Raw genomic sequence first — 15,614 nt, 5'->3', positions numbered from 1 at the left:
CAACTTTGGGCTATATAATTTGTGAGGTTTGGCTGGCTTGTATAGTCCTATGCCTAGTTCTTATTTGTCTGTGGAATGCTTGTTTGGAGATAATTTCAGGAGGTATTAAGCACAAATATAAAACTGGGATTTGTGAGTTCTTTAATTAAACCTTTCACAAGCTGGCATGTTGACTTGCTGTAGTAAGCATGTTGACCACTTTGCCCCCTTAGGTGCTATTTCCATGTAGCTTTGGGGAGTCTCTTTGCTGTAATTTTACAGATTTGTATATTAATGATGAGCCAATTGGTAGGTAAAATAGGACGAAGCAGTGTAAAAGTTTAAACAACTACATTTTATGATAGCAAGGCATTGTAATGCTGCATCAACGCATTTTCCATTTTGGACACTTAAGTACTGGAATCCCAGTACTTCAGCAAGTAGGATGAAGGTGGCTGCAGATATTTCCAAGTTCCAAACTTGCCAGTTCGCAGTGAAAAAGGAGCAGTATGTTTGTATGTGCATGCACATGCATGCTCACGAGCTTTCTGTTATCTCTGAAATAAAACCAAGGAAATGCAATGTATCAGGGGGAGGCACTTAATTTAAAAGTTCTTGGGTTTTTTTAACACCTTGCTCTGTTGTTAATACAAGTAAGACTGTAGATTAATGGGAAAAAAAAAAGAGAGACTTTAAAAAGTGTGTCTACATTTTGTTTGTTCTGTAGCAATTCACGTATACAGTTTTTTCCCCTCTGTATAAAAAATTGCTTTATATGTGCAATTATGTAGCAGAATAGAAACATTTCTTTAGTATGGCTTAAGAGCACAGTCATAGCAGAATTGCTCACAAAAGTAGGTATTGCTGGCAAACTGCTTCTAGCTGAATAAAGTTCATCATATCATAGTACGTTTAGATTAATATTTAAGCTAAACCAGTTGGAATAGTTTGGAATACTTTATTACTTCTTACTATTAATTAAAATCATAGATTTGTAAATGTTTATTAATACTAGGAAGGGATTTTTTTTTCTATTAATTTTATTTCTTAGAATTATCTACAAAAATTCCCTAAATTCTTAATGAAAAAAATGGTCAAACTATATTCATCACTTTTCGGAATAAAGAAGTCTTTTGTGTGTGCTTTCTAAAATAAGTTGGTGTTGGCTATGCAGTGTTGATACTGTGCTGCCAGGGTTGCTGAGTTCCCTGCATGTAATTCATAGTGACCTTCAGAATATGCAATCAGATGTAATTCTGTTTTGCATTTTTACTACATTTTCAAGTATCTCGTGCTCAGTACTGTTTCTGCGTTTTGGAATATTTTGGGATAGTGATTGTTGTAAAATTTTTTTTCTGTAAATACATATTTATTGGCACTGTGGCTATTTTGGAATGTTTTAGTGCTTTATCTCAGGCTGTCGCTAAACATACAGTAACTTTGTGGCTCATCAGATGCTTGTTTTATTCTTTGTTAGAGTATTATAAGAGTTGTGTTCCATGACAGAAGGTTGCAATATACAGAGCACCAGCAGCTAGAAGGTTGGAAGTGGAATCGCCCTGGGGACAGACTTCTTGACTTAGGTATAGTTGTTTCTATCTGTTGCCACTGTATGAAATTTGATTTCCAAATTTAAATTGATCATGCTAACATTTATGCTAGGGCTGGTGAAAAAACGCAGACTAGTTTTCTGTATGCTGCTTTGTCATAATGTATACTTTGAATATAAATGTTCTTACCACTTTCACGTTCCTTTAAAACCTTTTAAGTGCTACAGCAGTAAGATAGCAACTCTGCAACCTTATATATTTAGTAAACTTTCTAGTTTTGATTACTAGATGTTACAGTAATTAGGGCAACACAGACAAAAGTAACTTTCTCTGTCTGTGTATGGGTGGTGGTGGGCGAGGAGGGGGATCAAAAACCACTCCCAAACTCTGAGCGCTTTGATGTTGAGTTTACTAAGATTCTTCACATCAGTCTGAAGAAACTGTTTCTGGGCTTATGGTTAAGCCCCAAAGCCCACATTTTTCTACCCTACCTGTGTTTGCTGATGTTAACCTTATATTAAAATGTATTTGTAGTGTTTTCTTGAAATATGATTATTTTTAAATATATACTACTTATTTTAATAGATATTCCAATGTCTGTTGGAGTCATTGATATCAAGACAAATCCAAGCCAGCTCAATGCAGTTGAATTTTTGTGGGATCCAACAAAATGTACATCTGCTTTTATTCAGGTTTGAAACTTTACTTGACTGGATGTCTGTGTTTGGTGCCTTTCAGGTCACAAATAGTACTATATTTGCACTAGGAAACTTCTCTGTTTCTTATTTGTAGGATAGCCATTAAATACCAACTTTGTAAAACACACTGGTTCATTGTTCTGTAAGGGTCCTTAGTTAGGTTTTTCAACTTGATGGGGGTTTGTAAAAGCATCTTTTAAAAACAGTTTAAATAAAAGGTTTTCAAAAAGCTCTTTGAAGGAAGCTGTCATGGTTAAAATATTTAGTTATATGGAGTATTAGAATTAGTTTATATACCTCTAAATAACTGTCACTACTGCTTTTTTTTATTTGAGGCCTGCTCTCCTAGTGGTGAGCTTCAGCAGAGGCTTGGCTTGAGGATACAAAATGAAAAACAATGTGCTACAAAGAGAGTTTTAAGTCAGACATTCAAAGATGTTTCTTATTATGTCAATAAGTTTCCTTGTAGTAGGGTTTTTATTGTTTGTGTGTTTGATATTCAGGGCAATTGAACATGCTTTCTCTGGAAATTATTTAGGTAGAATGTTTGGTTTTGCATTGGAATTTTTAGCTTATTTTTGTCTCAGATCTATTTTTATTATAAAATGAAAAGGTACAGGTATAAAGTTTGAGGTAGCAGCATTTCTTACTGAGGCCGCCAAAACAGGTTAAATTCCATATTGTTAGTAAATTAATGTTGATTTAGTACAATCGAAGACACTGTTTTCTAGTAAGAATTACATAATTACTAAAACATAGTCTCCTTGAAGAAGTGTGAGAGAAACTATTGAATATTTTTGTTTATGCACTTCCTTAGATGGAAGTGATGACAAGCTGACTGAAAATGGAACTGATTCTTGCTATACAAGTATAGTTCACTTATTCTAAAGGCTAGAGAATGCAGTGTAGCAGCACTGATTACACACTAAAAGCTTCAGTTTCCAGGCTGTGGCTCTCTGGCCAAAGGAACTAAAAAGATAATATTGTAGTCATTGAGAGTGCACAGTGTCTGTGGTGCTTGGCTCGCTTAAATTTCCGTAAGGAAGGAAAAAACCCACAAACTGGGAGCACTGTCCAGTGAGATTCATCGTAACTCTTTCTGTTACACTGATTTTCTCCTCGCGTGTCTTTTGGGGGTATTTCTAGTTCATAAACCCAGTCTTCATTCTGATGTAGCACTTGAGGCAATTGCATGCTGATTAAAGTCTGCTGAATTTTATAAGAAGTTTGGCCTATTTGAAAATACCCTAATTTCACGTGAGGTTAAAAACTCTTCCCGTCAGTGACCTTCTATAGCTTTGGTAATATTTGTTCCAAGTAACTCTGAAGTTTGTTCTATCTATAATGCATTGGACAACAGTATGTCAAAAAAGCTTGTGCTGTATTCGTGATAGATACAGTTGTCATCCACGTGCATTTTTCTTAAGGTCCAGCAAGTTCTCATTTAATAGAAATCTGTAATGACTTTGGCTTTTTGGAGAAATTTTGGTGACACGCTTGTTTCCTCTTTTCCCTGTCAGCTCAAGTGTATTGTTTTTGGCTTCGTTTGCATGTGGGCATGAAAAGGAACAAAATGTTAGTTAGGCAGCTTGATCCTTGGATAGGTTGGGTAGTTCATTACTTGTCCTTAGAAAGTATATATAATGTTGGTAACACATAATAAAATTCATGTCTAGAATACTTCTGAAAGTCCTTTTTGTTTGGTGGTGGTGGTTTTTTTTTTCAGGTACACTGTATCAGCACTGAATTTACCCCTCGTAAGCACGGAGGAGAGAAAGGAGTTCCTTTTAGGATTCAGGTTGACACTTTTAAACAGACTGAAAATGGAGAATATACAGATCATCTGCATTCAGCCAGTTGTCAAATCAAAGTTTTTAAGGTAACAGTAGAAAACAGATCCTTAGTAAGTGTCTCAGAAGCTCTCATAAAGATGGGGGACATCTTTATATTACTGCTTGACTTCTGAGATCAGATGTCAATTATAAAACCATTTTCCATTTGCGTTCTTGTTCATGTAACTGTTCATTTTTAGCCAAAAGGAGCAGACAGGAAACAGAAAACAGACAGAGAAAAGATGGAAAAGCGAACTGCACACGAAAAAGAAAAGTATCAGCCTTCATATGACACCACAGTTCTTACAGAGGTAACGAAATGGAATTGCATCTGCTGACTGAGGAGAAAATACATAGATACAGCATATGACTTAGCTGCGGTCTTGGAAGGCTTGGGGAAGAATTAGTTCTGCGCAAAGATAAGCTTTTTATTTGACAAACTTGTCCAGTGAACAGCAACATTACATTTTAAGATTTTTAGTAAACTTTCGTTTAGATACTCGATAGATGCTTGTATTAAAACGCAGAAAAAATGAGCAGTATTTGACTGACTGTACTGAACCCTAGAGCAAGTCTTCTGGTACAGATCTAAAAACCTGAAAAGCAAAAGAAAAAAAAAAGAGGGGGGAATCTAGAATTTCATTATCTGCCAAATTTGATCTTCTAAGTCTGTTTTTTGGAGATTACTGAATTTAAGGCCAGAGCCTCAGTAGGTTTTTGCATTTTCTTTTTATTTAAACATCAGTGAGTTCTATGCAGTTTTCTAAAGATTTCAGAAGTTTTTAAAAGGCTTTTAGATCTTTCCTCACTGTATAATGAAAAGAAATTGATCCAAATCTTTGGTGTTTGTCCAGATGAGGCTTGAGCCTATAATTGAAGATGCAGTTGAACATGAGCAGAAAAAGTCCAGCAAGCGGACTTTGCCAGCAGACTACGGTGATTCTCTGGCAAAGCGAGGCAGTGTAAGGGACTTCTGCTTACCTTTTCATTGTGCAAGATACCTTGTGCAGTGTTAGATATAGGAGAAACTTCCATTATATAAAGTAAAAATATTTTGATTGCTGTGTCATAATTTTATTCACTTTTATGTATACCAATTTCTCCACGTTTGTTTTCAGCAAAGGAATCCTTCCTAAATCTAACACTTGAACTGTTGCAGAGGGACTATGTAACTTTTAAAAGTCAAGAGCTTTCCGTTTATGCGACTTTAAATGAAATAGCTTTTTGCTGTCCTGTATGTGTGTAACTAGTGGGAATAAGAACAGTGGAATTTAGTGTTTTATTCCATATTTGTACTTACATTCAATGTAAGTGTCTGTGTACATCAGTATTTTTAAAATGCTATGTCGTGTCGCAGGGGGTTGACTGTTAGTTGCTGATTTTTCCATTAGCCATGTACTTACTGTGTTGCAAGCAGGTTTAATGCAGTTCAGAAAAGTCAGCACATCTTCATGATAAGTGTATGCTAACCCTGTATGTGCCCCCCAAAATGAGTTGTAACGTGTCCTGCGCACTCCTCCTGTCAGGGGTTAGCGGTTTACATTTCTTAAGTGCTGTTTAAGGTGAATATCATTAAGACCTTACATTTGTCAGATGAGAAACAATCCTACATCTTGCATTTGGCAAGTTTAAATGTCAGTTAATAATGTGACTGTGGAAGACAATTATTTCACTGTTCACAATAGGCATATTGTGCTGACAGCTCTTTCCCAGCAGCGCTTAGGCAATGACTGTCTGATTCTTGTCCCTCAGACATTATTTCGTTTGTATTTATGATCTGTGAAAGTGATGTATAAGGTTTAGGTTATAAAATACTGAAGTGTATCCCTCTTGTTCATAAACTGTGTAACTGGATGAAACAAGCAATATTAAGATTAGTTCTTTGGAGGATTTGGGGGTTTTGCCCCCCGAAACTATTTTAAGTACTGAGCTGTCTGAATTTACCTTTTACTTTTCTTGGTTGATTTTTTTTTTCTTTAGGATTCTTTGGCAGTGCAGACATTCTTTTATTTGTTGCAGAGGCCCTCAGGGGAGGTACAGACAGGAGAAAACAGGATTTTATCACTTTTCGCTTACAAAGCATGTCTGAAGCATCTTTTGAAGCTGGTCCTTGAAGGGAATTCTGCTTTCCCTCCCATGCTGTCTTCTCTTTCTGTTGTTACAAGTATTTCATTGAATGATTGTTGCTTATAGAAAGAATAATAGAAAAAGAGATTTTTAAAAGATACTTTAAAAAAAAAAAAAAAGAAATCTCTTGTCCAGATTAGGACAAACTGTAGCCAAATGATACCTGAAAGTTGTCTAACCCGTTCTTAACTTAACAATCTCTTGAAATACTAAGCTTCTGTGAATGGGAACATTGCATTAATTGTAGTAAAGAAAAATTGAGGTAGGACAGGTAGTGGACTTCTAATGCCTTTCCCAAAGCACACAAAGGATGTGTGTGTGTGTGTGTGTGTGTTTATTTCTTCACTTCTTGCTTGGGATGAAGGATGACCCCCAGGCTATTTTGGAATAAGAGCTGTGTGTAGCTTTCTAGTTATCTTGATTGTGCAGCTGATTATTCCTGCTTTGCATTTGCCCTTAATGAAATGCTAAATTGAGATCATCTGGTTGGTTTGTTGAGACCATTTTGAATTTTATTCCTGTAGGATGAAACCCTTTCGGCATTGCTAACTTGTTATCCTCTGCAGATTTAACACATAACCTGTTTCATCAAGACAATGATTTTTATCATTAGCAAAATTATTAGAAATCACCAAGCCCGTAAAAAATACCATGAAACACTACTTTTGCCGTATTCATAGTGAAACCATAGTAATCAGTATACACTCATTAAGTGCTGGTTTTAACTGTGTAAGTTGGGTGTACAGCTTGTTTACTTGATCTAGAAAAGAAATGTCTGATGTACGGCTTGAAGGCAAACTTGTCAGCCTTTTTCTTTTGTCACCAGACAGGTTTATTCTTGTGGGCCTTGTAAATACGGACGGAGGTGATACACGTTTCTGCTTAGAGCAGTTCTGTCCTTGCAAATCTGTCTTCCCAGCCGTGGCCATCGGAAGGTTTGGCCGTCACCAGACTTACCTCATGGGTGCAGATCACGTGTACCGTACGTGCAGTACAGCTGTCACAGAGGGGCTTAGACACAAAACCTAAAGACCTACTCCTAAGTATGAGAATTAACACTGTTTTACGTATCCATATCTCTGTATATGATGGATCTTGTACTTCACATGTCCTAGGAACTGTCCCCATTACAGAAGGGAAACAGGACTGTTTGGAGTGTATTTTTCTTGACAAAGAAGAGAGTGTTGGCTGTTACATAGCCAGTACTGCTTCCTAGATGCCCAGTAATAGCTTTTTGTTATCTTCTCTTGAATTCCAGAAATATAGGTTGATCCAATCTATAGTTCTCTTCCTTTTTAAAGCTGGGTATTGTTATCTTTCCCCTACACCTGACCTATTATATAGGCTATGCTTTCTGTTCCTTGCCTTTTGTATCTCATGTTGTATGTTGGCTTTTTTATTTTGCCCCTCCAAGATTCTGCTGTTCTGTTTGCTGGGTATTTCTAATTTTATTTATTTATTGTTTTCCATATATGGTTTCTTCCAGCTCAGCCACGATGTGATTTGGACAGGTTGGGTTTTTACTCTGCTTTCTTCAGGAAACATTGAATCTAATACCTTTTCTTTCTGTTTTAATTTGTATGGGATTCTAACACAATACAAAGTTTGTTGAAGCTTCCTTTCTGAATGGGCATTCTGCTCTGCTCTTCTAGCCTTTCCTAAGAACCAGAGATTTTTTTGTAATTACCATAACCCATCTTTTCCTTCTTACTCATGATCATAAGAATGCCATCTAGATACACTTTTCCATCACTCTTTTTTATTAATCTGATGGCTCAAAATTCGGTGCATTCACTGCAATTTCTGCAGTACTTATCTCAGTATTTCCCAAACAGGCAGATGCATAGTTAACTGCTTACTCTCTCTTGTGCTATGGGCGTTGATTTTTTTCTGTAGAGATAAAAGGTTATAAACTTCACACTGCCTTCTGGACCTCAGAGTGCATGTTTATGTACAGGTGACCTTCATCCAGGGGCCATTTTATGAAGGAGGCTCTTTTATTTTTTTCTTAATCTTGGAAATATATAGACGCTACAGCTTATCTAAGGAAGAAGAGAAGAAAAAACAACACACCAGATTCTTTCTTCTGCTTTTAATTTGAATTTCAAATTTTAATTTGAAAAAGCAGGCAAATTTGTATTGTGATAGGTGGGTCTTTGCACTTTTTTCTGTCTGCAGTATCTTGGTTGATTTTTGTATTAGTACATATTGTATGCCACAAGCTAGGATATATAAAGCTACAATTTGATTAAACTTGTTCAAATGGTCATTTTTTGTAGATAGAGCTGATTATAGGCCACATGAAGTTAGAAGACTTCCAGGTATAGACCTTGAAATAAATTGGAACATTAAGTTTTGGATGTGAAAAATTGGTGCAGAAGTTAAATGTTTTCTGTAAATGACTTAAATTTAGAATATAAAACCTTCTAGAGGCTACGAGAGCCAGAAAGCGGAGCTGGAGCAAAACTAATTTAGTAACATAAGCATATAGTATTTCTCCAATTTGGTTCTGCTTACATCTATCTGAACGTCATATAGCGGTATCAGTAGCATACAGGAGATGTAATGTGGGTGACTTCACATTTTGGGAATAACTTCTTCTGCATTCAGAATAATTAAGTCTATATGAGCAGAAGTGTTTTGGTTTTGCCAACAACTGTAGTTTGGGGCAAGAACCCCGTATATTATAGGTTCCTTGAAAAAGCTCTGTCCCATGTATAATAAAATTGCTGCCCTGTTCTCTAAAGATGGTGCTGTGTGCCCAAGTATAAGAAGCCTGATTTGGAGAACAAATGTTTTGTTTTCATGTTGGTTTGATATTTAAATGTAGTATGGAGTACTTTGCCAAAGTTCAGGTTTACTGTCTTGTAAAGCATGAATTTGGGCAGATTCAGGTAGATTGGAAGTAGGAGGGGAAAAGACATTAAAGAGTGGCTTAGGGATAACTTGAGTTTGCAATTCTACAGGTGTTAGGAACGTTCTGAGTTCAAACGCTAAATATCTTCAGTCTGAAAAGTCATGCTTAGAAAGGTTTCCTGTCTTCCTTTTTAACTCAGTAAAACCATTGGTCAACACTTCACAACTTTATTCATATCCTATACAGAAGAATGTTAAAAATCTGAAATCAAAATAATTTTCTCCTTTAAAGAATTTATCAATGTTGGAACTGAAGGCATAATTTCCAGAGTACAGTTGTATCAGTAGTATTGTATCAGTGTACTAGTAATGGAGGGAAGTTTGTCTTGAGACCTCAAAAACAACTTCTTCTGAAAGTTCACCAGTATATATTCGTTGTTCATTACAGGTAAAGATACAGTGCTGGTCTTTTTTCTGCTCTGTGATGGCTTTTTACAGAGTTGGATGCTTCCGTGTGACATTTTCTTTTAAGTTTACGTCCAGTGGCCAGGGACTTCTGCATTAGTGTCATTAGCTTGCTGAATGTCCTTTGGGTAACTCAGTTTGGGGTTTAAGAATATAAGAAATAACCTGACTGATCAGACCTTGAGTCTGTAAAGTCCAGTGGTCTGTCCCTGGCAGCGGCAGTTGCAGACCTTGTTTCAGGGAAGCTGTGCCAATTCCTGGTCGGTTCCCCTCGTCACCCCCCAGTGGCCAGAATCGTCATGCAGGATGTTAGAAAACACATCCCTGCTTAGTCTTTTTAGTGTTGATGGATTTGATGCCCAGGCATTTGTCTCATCCTGTTTCCGAGCGTGATGGGTTTGTGACAGGTGGGACAGTTGTGCATGTGAGCGATACCAAAACATAAGCAGCTCGGGTTAATTGCTAGGAGACGCTTGAAGAATATATGCTGTTGCCTATTTTTAGATTTTAGTGCTAGGCTTTCTTGTTCCTTGAACCTTTCAAAATTAAGTATCTTGGTGCTTAAATACTCATTTTTCCCTCCACAGCCTATAAGAAGATAGTTGGGTCTTTGCACTTTTTTCTGTCTGTGGTATCTTGGTTGATTTTTATCTCAGTATTTCCCAAATATGAGAACTGAGCCAATGGGTATGGTGCAGAGGTATTGTAATTACTATTACTTTTTTTTTTTTGTAACCACCTGATTCAGTCTCAGTGGATAGTTGGTAACGTTTTTTCTGGAAGAGGAGACAGGGTAGGAAAGTGTGTTTACAGGACAAGAAAGGCTACTTGCTTTGGGTTGGGATTTTCTTTTTCAAATACTTGAAATGTGCTTCTTCCTGCATTTAAACTTAGCGTTTTGTTGGGAATGACTTCAGCTGGGTTTGAAGGACAGAAACATTAACTGCAGTGCATGCCTTGGGAACAGCTTGAAAGCTGTTCTCTGACACCAGGGCATTCTTCCCTGACCCTGAATTTAAATGTATATTCAACAGAATTGTGTAATGGAATATAGTGGCTAAGGATGTACAGCTTGCATCTGTGTGTCCAGATGAACATCTCGCATTAAAATTTAGGTTAGGGAGAGAATGTCAGAAAACTAAGAAAATGAATTACACTTTCAAAATATTTCAGAAGAAGAAAGTTAACATTATGTTGACCTTTTATTTCTAAATTGTGGCCTTGGACCACATAATTAGGGAATGAAGGCCTCGTTTAACTACCTGTTGTAATATAACACCTTTGAGATTAACATTAAAATGAGCTTGAGAAGAGGAACAACAGTTGGGAATATACGGAATAGGAGGAAGAGTGGGTAACACTAGAAGGTCATAGAAGAGCATGCTCTGTGTGGCTGGCACTGTTTGTAGTCGGAAGGGTGGCTTTGACTATGTAGTCAAAGAAAGTGTGTACCCAGAAGCTAGCAAAAATACTGATTTGAATCAAATCTTGGACAGATAAAGAATTTTCCTAATTTTTAAGCTATCAGCATGCAAGACTATTTTTTTTAAATTGCACGTGCCATGCTGGGGAACTTGCAGTCTTCTTCTGACCAGAGAAGACCAGACTCCAGCACAGAAATGTTGTTAACTGTTTTGCAGAAGACTGCAGCTGGTATTGCTGCACTTGTTTACTGTTTCCCCCCAGTAGTGAAAAGACCTTAACAATATTGTTGAAATGTATTTCCACTAACAGTAGGTCATACTTACATGCCCTGCCCCCCCCCCCCCCCAGTTATGATATAACTCTGGAATTTTCCTTATTGGGTATTTAGCCGGTGTATGATAAGTATAGCAGAAATCTTTGTTGTTTTAAAAGGCATGGTCTAAGCTTACTTTTTCTTGGGAAACTTGCTTATTTTAATCCTGTCTGTTTGTCTTTGAACGTACCAAAATCTGTTTGGTTTTTATTTTTCTTTAAAATACTGGATTTGCAATGGTATTTGAAACAGTAATAGCCAGTCTCTTTTTGAAGGGTTTTATCATGATGGTTTAAAAAAATACCCAAAAGTGACTAAATTGGACAGCTGACTCATCATATACTTGTGATGACTTAAATTTGCTTGTAAAAATTCCAGTTTACCAAGTAGTTTTGAGAAATCAGTATATAAGCATCACTTTAGTCCTGTAGTAAATGAATAAAAAGTTTCAATTCACAAAATTTCTACTGAAAATTCTGTTTGTATTTAATTGCTGTCACATTAAGTTTATCCACAAGGTGAAATCTAGCTTCCTAGTTTTACTTACTCTTGCTGAACACCTATTGGCAGGTCATGACACCTGCAGTTTAAACAGCCCCTTCATCACTTTTAGGATGAAAAGGTTTTTCAGGAGATGGCTTGGGGTTGGTTGGTTATAAACAGAGTAACCTGTGCAGGTCTTCTGTCAGTTCCACCACTAATACCTTTGTTTTGTTAACAGAAGACAGTAGAAATAGGAGTCGTCATGAAAGAACAAGTTAAAACAGAACTGATTTTTACCTGGAGTATCTGCATGTAATGTGTGGGATGGAGGGAGTCTTTGTTTGGAGTTACAAATCAAAACTCTCTGTGGATAAACCCCTGGCTTTAAATGAAAGAATTGTGAATCAGAGTAAAAAACGTATTGTCAAGAGAAACTTAAGTTTTATTTTTTTATCTTCAGTGCTCACCGTGGCCTGATACTCCTACAACGTTTGTAAACAACAGTCCTACTCCTGCTCCAACTTTTACCTCTGCTCAACACAATACCTACAGTGTCCCAGACAGGTAGGTTTCTTTTCTATACCCTAATTAAAGATAATATTTTAAAATCAGGCTTATGCAAAAGTGTTTTCTGAGTAAACGCAACTGTTTTCTGGTTGCACTGGGGAATGAGAGGTTGTTTTGATCTCTGTATTTGAGAGTTTGAAAGTTGCATCATGTGATTCAATTATAATGTAATTACTTCTGCTTCAACATTTTTCTTTCTTACTATATGTCGTTGAAAACTTCTTGTCCTTTGTCATATAGCAAATACTTTACCTTTTAACTATTCTAATGTAGTCCTTGTCTATGGAAACTATTTAGTTTTTTTCAGTAAGAACAGTCTTCCTACACAGTTAATATAAAGAAGAAACCCAACGATAATCTTTAGAGGCTTTTCAACAGAAATTGCATTGTTAAAAACATTTTGTATTGAGGCATTAATTACTGTAACCAAACCTGGGTGATCGAGCAATGATTTACAGTGGTGTTTGGTCTATATACTTCTGGTTTGTCTGCCTTGTATTTTACTACCTCTTCCTCAGTCACCCTTTAAGACAGTCAAGTGGCCATATAACCTCCCGTGAATGCTGGTAAAGCTGCTTCTCCAGCTGATACAGAATAGACAGAATAGGAACCAGATTACTTGTGTATTGAGTTTAACTGAAGTTCCACTCTGTGCAGCATTTAATTTGTCTTCCAACCGTGATATTTATTGTTTTGGGAATTTAAAGTTATTTTTCAGCAACATGTAAATATTTTTGCTTAATAAAATTCTAGTAACTTTTTTTTTCCCCCTGAACTGTAGCAATTCTTCCTCCCCAAATCATCAAGGAGATGGAACCTCTCAAGGGTCTGGAGATGTGAGTATTTGCTTTCTGGTATTGATCATGGCTGTATTTGTGTCAGAACATTTGATTTATACATACCGTGATGTTAATAGGTGCTGAGGAAGTGTTTAACTGAGGGAGATTTTTTAATGGTTTGGGGTTTTTTTTAATGTCCAGTCTTGTTTCTTACAGCAGCTTCATCCTTCAGCCACAATCCAGGAAACTCAACAATGGTTGCTCAAGCATAGGTTCTCTACCTATACAAGGCTTTTTTCAAATTTCTCAGGTATCTATAATTTACTTTTTTATTTAGAGTCTTTTTTTGCATTAGTGAGCAAGTTTTGTGTGGGAAAGTAATTCTCTAAAAACAATATGGCATTTTATTTATTGTCATTTACTAATTTGCTTATTAAATGTTCGGTTTGCTTTGGAAGGCATTTTTTCTAGTTTGTTTTCCACAATTTCACCCTAACACCCCAAAGTGAAGCTAGGTTCTTTTTTCCTGATGATAGTTCACAAAATCATCTTAAGCTTGATTAATCCTTTGAGAAAAAAGAACAGATTTGGTGAGTCAGAGCAGCAGGCTGGCTGTTTTGCTGTGCTGTTTCCTAATGGCAGCCAGTGTGCAATGATATCAAAGAAAGTGCAAGAAATCGCTAACATCTGCCCCATGTTACATCTTTTTGTGGGAGTTAGATTTAATTGTAGTATATGAAGTTTCCATCCTTCGAAACTCTGAAGCTGTGAACAGTCTTATTCACAGAAATGGCAAATGCTTTGTTGTATCAAACTCTGCTTCAGTGCCATGCAACGTGAGTACTCTTCTACCTACACGTATTTGTCCAATTTTTTTCGTTTCAGCAGAACGTCTGATTGCTCTTCCTTAAACGCGTGTCAGTGTAGTTTCCACTGTACTTACGGAAACAAGAAGTGGCAGTCGATGCGCTATCTGGGGCTGTGTTTTGCTCATCGCTGCTTGACTCTTCCATGTAATTCTGTGAGGGGTGGGATGACACAGTACGCACCATGAGTAAAATTCCTTCTCGGTTTTCTTTGGTGACACATGATGGGGAGAATACGATGAATGACACGGGCTCTCTGCCTCTTACCTCAGCTCATGCTTCTGACAGAATTCCCTTTGCACCAGGCATCTTCCCTGGCTGAGATCATGTTTCTCTAGTTCGATCTAGAAAGGACTGCAGTCCCCCAAAGTATGGATACTCTAATGTGGCATTTTTGAAATCTGTAAGACTTGAAGCCTTGTCTTTTCTGTAGCTAGTTAATGCTACTTGCAGCTGCCTAATGTTTTCTACCTAAAATTCATACTGTTTTCTGCTAGGATATACAAATTCTGAGAAATAAGCTTACATTTAGCCTTCCTGAACAAGCTGTGAAAGTGTCATCCAACCCAGAGAAAGGAGGTTGTGCAGTCTCAGTGATGAATGAGCCAGTGTATTGCAGTACCTTTCTCAGCAAACAGTATGGAAATATGGTGTTGATGAAAATTATTGATGTATAGTTCTGCTGACATCAATATGGGCAGCAATAACTGAAACTTTGTAAACTACTGCTAATAATAATATAGTAATGTACTATAATAAAAACAACTAAAATTTTGACACCCCAGAGGTCGATGATGTTTTCCTATGAACAGGCAGTACGACTTCTCCAAATAAAAACTGACCAGACCTTGAGATGGTAGTGAGGCTTCTGGAAAAACTGCAGCTTTTGGCACACAAGAACATGACTTCTCTGAGAAAAAATAATCCCAAAATAATGTATATAATGTTTAAGAACCACTTGGCCCTACTAGCAATCTCGGCAATTACTGGGTGCTGCCCTGGGTTTCCCTCCTCAGCGTGGCTCAGTACCCCTTCTAGCAAAGCAGCCTGTCCTGGTGTGTCAGTGGCAGCACTGCTGCAACCTTCCCTGGAACCAACAGCGTCTGCCAGCTCATCCAACTGACGTGCTACGGCTCCTTAGTTCATCAGTGAGACGATGCTTTTGTTTTAAATACCATGGACCTAATGGAAAAGCACAATGTTTTACAGTCAGCCCTTCCAGTGTTGGAAATGGACCGCTTATTCTGCTGCTGCTGGTTCGATTTTGGTCTGTGCTTCTTGTGTTACGGTTGCTAAGCTTTCTCGGTAAACTTTAGTACCAAATTTCTGACCGAGATTCTTGGAAAACTTTTAAAGCAGCTCCTCTTTTTTATTACTATCTTTATATGTTTATAGAAGTCAAATACTAGCTGTCTGATAGATTTTCTCTGAAGAAAGGGATGTAGTGTATATAGCTTTTATTAACACTTCTTCAGGTGTGGTGGATTTTTTTATTGTAGTATTCAAGGGCTATGATGACAAGTTACTTTTGCTGGCTTTTACCTATAAGTTCCTAGATTGTCTGTGGAGTATTTCCATGAACAAAGACCATATCTTTTTTCCCTGTCCTCCCACTCGTCTATTACAGTGACTGATTTTTCAGACTGTTGTTTTCTTTGTTGACACCCATGCTGC

At 37.1% G+C, this 15,614-nt stretch overlaps 1 protein-coding gene across 4 annotated transcripts in view; it reads left to right on the top strand.

Moving 5' to 3' along the window:
- Positions 1–15,614, top strand: part of UBP1 (upstream binding protein 1) — a 54,349-nt gene that overhangs the window by 31,550 nt on the left and 7,185 nt on the right. For 2 of the 4 annotated variants that reach the window (XM_086468375.1, XM_009960492.2), the window contains 8 exons: positions 1,457–1,562; positions 2,115–2,221; positions 3,954–4,106; positions 4,260–4,370; positions 4,914–5,021; positions 12,189–12,292; positions 13,077–13,131; positions 13,291–13,384. In XM_086468375.1, the coding sequence (XP_086324501.1) occupies positions 1,457–1,562; positions 2,115–2,221; positions 3,954–4,106; positions 4,260–4,370; positions 4,914–5,021; positions 12,189–12,292; positions 13,077–13,131; positions 13,291–13,384 (838 nt within the window). The remainder of the gene's footprint in view (positions 1–1,456; positions 1,563–2,114; positions 2,222–3,953; positions 4,107–4,259; positions 4,371–4,913; positions 5,022–12,188; positions 12,293–13,076; positions 13,132–13,290; positions 13,385–15,614) is intronic. The other 2 variants (XM_086468376.1, XM_009960500.2) reach the window with 2 other exon arrangements.

Source organism: Leptosomus discolor, chromosome 7 (genome assembly GCF_034619465.1).
Source record: "Leptosomus discolor isolate bLepDis1 chromosome 7, bLepDis1.hap2, whole genome shotgun sequence".
Taxonomy (NCBI): Eukaryota; Metazoa; Chordata; class Aves; order Leptosomiformes; family Leptosomidae; genus Leptosomus; species Leptosomus discolor.
The sequence above is the reverse complement of the archived record's forward strand: the minus strand, read 5'-3'. Positions and strand labels throughout refer to the sequence as shown.